The sequence below is a fragment of the Scophthalmus maximus genome, chromosome 2, assembly GCF_022379125.1.
Source record: "Scophthalmus maximus strain ysfricsl-2021 chromosome 2, ASM2237912v1, whole genome shotgun sequence".
Taxonomy (NCBI): Eukaryota; Metazoa; Chordata; class Actinopteri; order Pleuronectiformes; family Scophthalmidae; genus Scophthalmus; species Scophthalmus maximus.
In genome coordinates this window covers 22311404-22319110 of record NC_061516.1, presented here as the reverse complement: position 1 = coordinate 22319110, position 7707 = coordinate 22311404, and the positions used below count along the sequence as shown (strand labels likewise).

At 43.3% G+C, this 7707-nt stretch overlaps 1 protein-coding gene across 1 annotated transcript; it reads right to left on the bottom strand.

Moving 5' to 3' along the window:
- Positions 1-1414: 1414 nt before the first annotated feature.
- On the bottom strand, positions 1415-7394 carry LOC118300587 (claudin-4). Its single transcript, XM_047327769.1, has 2 exons — positions 6894-7394; positions 1415-3189 (listed from the first exon to the last, which is right to left on the bottom strand). The coding sequence occupies exons 1-2, from the start codon at positions 7382-7384 to the stop codon at positions 2523-2525; spliced, it is 1158 nt and encodes a 385-aa protein (XP_047183725.1). The 5' UTR covers positions 7385-7394; the 3' UTR covers positions 1415-2522.
- Positions 7395-7707: the final 313 nt, after the last annotated feature.

The window sequence follows — 7707 nt, the reverse complement described above, 5'->3', positions numbered from 1 at the left end:
TGTGTGTGTGTGTGTGTTTGTGAATAGAGAGAGCTCAGCGTTTCAAGGCTGATAAAGTACCTTTGCTGCGGTTTTCTACAGATAAGGCTGTAAAAGGTGGTGAATTATTGGTTCATGTGTTCTGACATCTGACATTTCCTTACCCTGCATCAACGAGGGGGCAATATTGATTCGTCAGCTCAGGCTCATCTGTTTTTCTTCGTACATGTCACCAACAGAGACGCAACAAAATGACCACGTAATTTTGAATATTGATTATTTACAGTATGTCTTTTATCATCCCTTTTTCATTTATAACTATCATGCTGTCTTCTACACTGTCTTCTTACAACTGTCATCATGTCGCCAGCTGCTGCTCATCACATCCTGCTCCGTCTCATCCTCCATTATCCATATATTCTATCTACCCAGAGTCGAGAACCAGTAAGTGACTTTGTCAGATGTTAAATGTTGGAAAAGGTCCCAGCTCCGGTGTAAACACGTCTTTTAAATGTAGTTTTAATTGTTCAGGACGAATGAATTTACACAAATTCAATGTAAGGAATAGAGATACAAATCTCTGAGGACTACCAAAGATAAAAACATGAGATGCCATGACAGAACATGACAGGCCTTTATTTACAGACAACAGTGGGACCCAAGTGTTTACAACACGACCTATATCACCGAGTCACTTCTTATTGTGACTGTCAACATATATACACAGATGTGTTTGTTTATATGAAGTCTGTATGTTACTATGAAGGGTTAAGTTTAACTGAGTGGTGTTGTTGCAAATGGACATAACAGGGCATCAAACCAGCAATAAATCAAATATAAATATATGTTATACTTCAATATGGGTTTGAAGGTAACTTAGAAAAAACAGCCCATCAAATCTAATCTTTCCAGGTACATTTATAGAACCATTCAAACCGGATTGCCACAGTAGAGCGCACACTTCCACCAAGGCCAAACAATCCAACACAACTGTCTGTCTGAATGAAAGGAAAAAAGGAGGCAGTCAGACAATCTGCGGCGAGTTGTACAAAACTCATCGTTCACACACCCTAAATATGTCTGATTTTCACATCCAGATCCATACATTGTTAGCTGATAAGGAAAACGTCTCAATCCAAAGTCCTAATGTCCTAAAGCCGCCACCTGCGGCATGAAAACATGAAGTATCAGACGTACTGTTACTGTAGAACATGTATTTTAAAAGATGTCACTGTCGTCCAGTTATCAGAGTTTTTAAGTTGTGTTCATAAGACATTGAATTATGGCTGAAACTGTCACACATTCTATTGTAATTCTTCTGTTTTTCAAACGGTTTGATTTGGACAGTTGGTTTTAGTTGCTCTGTGATACGCCTCTTGTGTTGTTTAACAATCAGTCCTGAGTAAAGCCCCAAAAAACCCAGACATTTATCTTGAGATGACTTTTATTGAAATCTTCAACATATTTGAAATTCATACAGAACTATGAGACATTGAATCGCTCTTGGAACAGTGTTTGAGTAGACCTGTATAGGCCCACAAAACACATCCTGCTGATCCGGAAACACACATCCTACAACAGCTCAACAGTACTGTCAACAGTACCCTCAGGGTCTCTCTGTCTCCCTCACACACACACACACACACACACACACACACACACACACACACACACACACTAAGGATGCTGGTTGTCTGATACTCAAATAATAGAAAAGATATAAAAATGTTTGGAATGAAGACACAACAATTAAAAATCTTCTCGAAACACGAACACACAATGGAATAATATGGTGTTAAAATACATTTGAAATACATTTCCTGTCAGAAATGTATAATAAACACACACAAAAAAGTCTCATGCCAACTGAAACCCTCCGTGTGTTGAAAAAGATGAAGTTGTTACCTGAGGCCATGTCATGGACCCATCTTTAGTTTCAGTCTCAGCAGAAACTCTCCTAAGCAAATATCACATGCAAAACACACACACACACACACACATGAACGCACGCACGCACGCACACACACACAATCTAAACAATCACACATCCAAATCCATGTAAAATGAGAGCCGACTCTTCCTCGTCATTGTCAGGGACGTGACACGCGGTGTTTAAACTGTGAGTTTCAGTGAAACGCGACACCAGCCGGCTAACGATCGAGCCACGCACACACAAGTCGCAGGAAGTTTTGCAAATGCACATAATGACACAGAAGCTCTAGCATAAATATGACATGTGCTCCGAGGGGCGCAGCTTCAAAAGAAGACATTTCAAAGGAATAAAGAAGGACTTGGTGTCCATATATGCTGAACATGAGAACGTCCCAAAGACGACGCACCTGCCGAGCAGAGGCGTCAAAATGAGTACGTGTCAGCCACAAGCAAAGCAGAAACATCAATATTTCTATATACATCTTCATATCGGAGTCTTTTCGTGTGGTTTCAGACCAGAAACAAAAATAAAAAACACTCATGTGCAACAAGCCCTTTCTTTGTCTTTGTATCTACTTTACAAATCAATCTGCTAGACATTTCAGGGCAGTTCAAACATAGTCTTTCCTGTCGTACGCTCCACCTGCACTGGCGGTGCGCGGGACAGTGAACGCCATCCGGGGTGGCTTGTACGCCCTCTCTTTTGGCGGGCAGCTCTTGCACAGCAGCGCCCCGCCAATCAGGAGCAGGACGGCCGCCCCCCAGCCGATGTAGAGGGATGCCCCCAGCTCCCGCTTCTGCGAGCTGATCAGCAGGGGGCTGTAGAAATCCCTGATGATGACGCTGGCGGTCCAGGAGACGGGGATGAGGACCAAAAGGCCCGCGAGCAGGAAGAAGATTCCAGAGATGATCATCACTTTGGCCTTGGACGGCTCGTCTTCGATGCAGTTCGTGCACTTTGCGCCGACGATGGAGATCATGATCCCAAGCACCCCGAGTATGATGGAGATGATGGTCATCGCTCTGGACGCCTGCAGCTCCGGAGACAAGGCCAGCATCGAGTCGTAGATCTTGCACTGCATCTGGCCTGTGCTCTGGGTGATGCAGTTCATCCACAAACCCTCCCAGGTGGTCTGGGCGGTGATGATGTTGGCTCCGATGAAGGCCGACACCTTCCACATCGGCAGCGCACACGTCACTATAGAAATAACAAATCCAACGAACCCAAGGGCGATGCCCACGATCTCCAAGCCCATCGACATGTTGGCTCCCTTTCTTCTGGTGACAGAGCAAAACTTAAACAGAGAGTCGGCAGATTGTCCAGGAAAACAAAAGCCGTCAGCTCACAATGAAGAGTCTCCCGCTCTGTTGTCCAGTTGAGCGTGAACCGTGTGAGCACCTGCGAGAGGCTGTGATGTAGAGATGCTGCCACGGAAACGACGTCCTTTATACTTCGGGGGAGCAAGGAGGAGTCCCATGGTGATGATGTCGGCAGGAGGCCGCCTTCACGCATGCACACACACGCACACACACACGCACACACACAAAATAAAAAAGCACCTGTGCATATACAGTGGAGGAGGGGAGCTGGAGACAGGTGAGGAGGGATGGAGGGTGTGTCTTGTGTGTGTGTCTGTGTGTGTGTGTGTGTGTGCGTGATGGGGGTTGGTAAAATGGCTGCCTCTTGCCATTGACAAAACAAATTGACACAAAATTGTGTTTTGTGTGATGAAGGTGCGTATGTTCTGTTTTAAATAGATTAAATATGAAATAAGTGCTGCTGTGCAGCAGTGGACCACAGCGGAGGACAGAGAGCAACACACTGGTGCACACACACACACACACACACTCAGACTCTCGGATACTATTGATCTTTTGTTACTTCCTGGTTCCAGTTGTGGGATTTGATGTTAGGATAACAATCCCAAAGCTCTGCTGGAAACCGGAATAACTGCACCCAGAGTAAATATGAGCAGAGAGAAAACATAATAGGTCGGTTTCCAGACACCTTGAGCATACAGACAGCGTGATCTTCTCAGTATCGGTTAAACTCTTTACTCGGAGTGTGTGTTATGTACAAGAAGGCCAGCGGACATGACTAAATTAATGTATAAACAAACAAACAAACACACATGTATTTCACATTCATTTTTACAGTCGCTTGCAGCATTGAGACAGAAAATTGTTTTACTTACATCCAAACAATTAGGATCGGCCTTTTTATTTTTCGCAGGATAAAGTATAATAACAACTCATTTAATTTAGAAGATATGGTAAGTGAAGTGTTACTTTGACCCTCTATAAGAGCTGTAGGCTACTTGACTGCTATCATTTGCTGAAAAACGGATTCAATCGTTATGATTTAATTTCATTTTTCTTTATTTTGAAGATATTAAGAATAAAAAGCAAGTGTGACACTGTGTGCATAAACAAAATAAATGTTACCAAATGTTTAAAAAGTGTCATAAAGAATATTTTGAAACAAATAAATCATATATGTCCGAAAAGGAGCAGGAGGAAGCCAAAGCTCATTAATTCCCAACACTTATTAAAGTGCTTATAATTAACAGGACAAATTTAGCAACTATAAACATCTATTTCCACCAAATTACACCAAATTATTTACATTCATACCCTAGTCAAATATTTACAAAGCAATACAGCAAGAGAGAGTTTAACTAAACTTTAATTAAAAACGCAATCATAACATTAGCATTGTAAACCCCAAACTAGTTTTTTGTCAGCTACAAAAAAACATCAACACACATAAACAAGGCCCAGGGCCTAACAGCGGGGGGGGGGGGGGGGGGGGGGGGGGGGGGGGGGGGGGGGGGGGGGGGGGGGGGGCCTCTGTTTGTCATTCAAACATGGAGCATCTTCTCCAGTCAGCGTGGTGTGTTTATGTTGACACATGTCTACTGTAATAACCTGCAGGGAGCCTGTTGTTCCAAGTGCAGAGGCATCAACGGAAAATGAGATGCTCTCGTCAATCAGTGTCAAATAGGGTTAGGTCACGACACATTTTACATATTTAACCAACTAAGTTATTGTCATTGTGAAAGAATGGAGACACACCTACTGTGCATGTGTGTTTGAATTATGGTGCCACCGGTGTAGGAAAGTAAGTAAGTAGATTTACTCAACTATTGTACTTAATTTGAGGTACTTGTACTCAGAAGTACTTGATTTAGAAGTACTAAATTGGGTATTTTTTTTACTGCGGTCCATTTATTCAATAAGTCGAGTTACATTGCACATTCAGATGAATAATACAAATAATAACCGCAAATAAAAATAAATTAGGATGTATGATCAAAGATATTGTTAATAATAACATATTTTTTGACTTGAAATTCAGTGGGGGCAGAAATAGGTCATGTGCACAATTGGTAGCACACACCTGCCAAAACACAGGTGGAAAATTTGACTATTCAAAGAGGAAAGAGTTGTTATCTGTGGTTCGGACACTGAAGGACACCGAACAGAAAGAACTTCCTGTCGCTACCTTCACATCAGACTTCTGCCTCATGCAGCTTTGACATACAAGTGTCACACATATATTCACCATACTCCCTACAACCATGTTTTTATATAATGATTTAAAATGATTTTAAAGTTGAATAAAACACAAGGAGTTAAGAACAAATACAAATTGAAATCTACATATTACACTTTTCCAATGTGCTCTTGATAACTTGAAGTGTATTTTCCGATACAATGGCGGCTGTGTTTGTAATTGTTAGATTATTATTTAGAATTTCCTCTTTTGTTCATAAAACATATGGCATCAAAACCGGATCGCAGTCTATGTGTCTTTTCACTAATTAAACTTTTATAATCATTTTCATCATTGCACCTAAGACCGACCAGCATGAGTTAGGCCGACATTCCATTGTAAAAATATTTATAACACAGCTTTTATTATTCATAATCTTAATAAAGTCAGTTGAGTTAAAAATAAAACACACTTTCATTCATTAAGCCACAAACATTTTAATAAGTCAAACACGTACAATGTTAACAAGACACATGTCACATAAAAGTTTCAACCGTTGTAGAAAATGTCTGAACACAGCGACACATAAAACGCTGTGAAATGTGACACAGATCAAACAATGTAATCAATTATTGCTCTAGCCAAATATTGATTTTGAACTTCCCTCATTCTTTTTACAGTTATCTCCGCCATTTTGACCTTGCGTTGGAGCCAAAAAGCGAGCTCCATTTTGCTCAGCTGTATAATGTGTCACATCTGTGACTCAGCCTGTGTCTGTGTATTGACTATTTGACAGTATGACACTAATATGTACACAGAAATCAGTACAACGAGGAACATCCATAATGGATCCAAATGTTGTGAGCACAAATAAATATATAAAATATCAGTTTTACTCTGGGACACAAAGTCTCCTCGCTGAACTCGGACAACAAACTACAAACCTCCTTCTCCAATATCGTGTGTTTGGTCTTTTGCCTTTTGGAATTTTTGACTATGATCTCCCTCTGCTGGGTTTAGACCAATGGCTACATGTAAACAGCATTATCAAACAACTGCGGAGAGCTTTCAAAAATATTCAAAAGTACAAAAAATATTTAAACGCACACATGATGCGCCCGAAACATCTGGTTTGGCTCTATTCACCCCAACAGCTGTCCAGTAATTGTAATTATCAATTAACTACATTTTGATTTCAACTTTTCCTGAAAATGTACAAGTAAGCAGGATACATAAAATAAAATAAAATAATAATAATAATATTAATGATAACAATAATAATAATAATCCCTCAGCGGCCTTCCTTCACACATAGTCCTTCCTGTTGTAGGAGCTTTGAGCCACTGACCGCGGTGCGGCTGAGTACGCTATGCGACTCTGGGGGGGGATGGTGTACCTCGTCGGCTTCTCTTCCTTCGGTGGACAACTGCAGCAGAGGATGGAGCCTCCAATCAGCAGCAGGGCGGCGGCGGCCCAGCCCAGATACAGCGCTGCCCCGATCTCCATCTTCTGTCCAGAGAGGATGAGTGGACTGTAGAACTCTACAATGATGGAGTGTGCTGACCAGGAGACAGGCACTATCTGGGCCAGAGCTGCCGCGATGAACGCCCCCCCGGAGGCGGCCATCACCCTGGCCTTGGCGACCTCGTCCTCGATGCAGTTGGTGCACTTTGCCCCGACGATGGAGATGAGGAGAGCCAGCAGGCCCACGATGATGGAGACGACGGTGAGCGCCCTGGCGGCCTGCAGGTCCTGCGGCAGCGCCAGCATGGAGTCGTAGACCTTGCACTGCATCTGCCCCGTGCTCTGGAAGACGCAGCTCATCCACAGGCCCTCCCAGTACACCTGCGCGGTGACGATGTTGGCGCCGATGAAAGCGGACACCCTCCACATTGGCAGGGCACAGCTGACCACACACAGTGCCCAGCCGAGCACCGAGAGAGCGACGCCGACCACTTCAAGTCCTAGAGACACCATCGTGCGACCAGACAGATGTCCCAGACAGGTCAGTCAGAAGCTTCTGTATTTGTCCTTTCTCTCCCCTCTGGTTCCTCTTCACTGAATTTTCTCTTGCTCACAGTTTTTCTTGCTTCCTCTGAGTGCCTGAAGGCCGTCTTCAATTTTGCCCTCAGCTCCTCTTTGCCCACTCTTCTTTCCAGCAGGTATGCCCCCTCCTCGGGTTGAAGCCGCTGCACCTGCTCCTGAATCCGGTCAAGTGTTGATTTATCACGGCGCTATCTTCCTCCACAAACTCTCTGCTGCGTGCGCGCGTCCCGCTCAGATGTTGTTTTCCTGCCTTC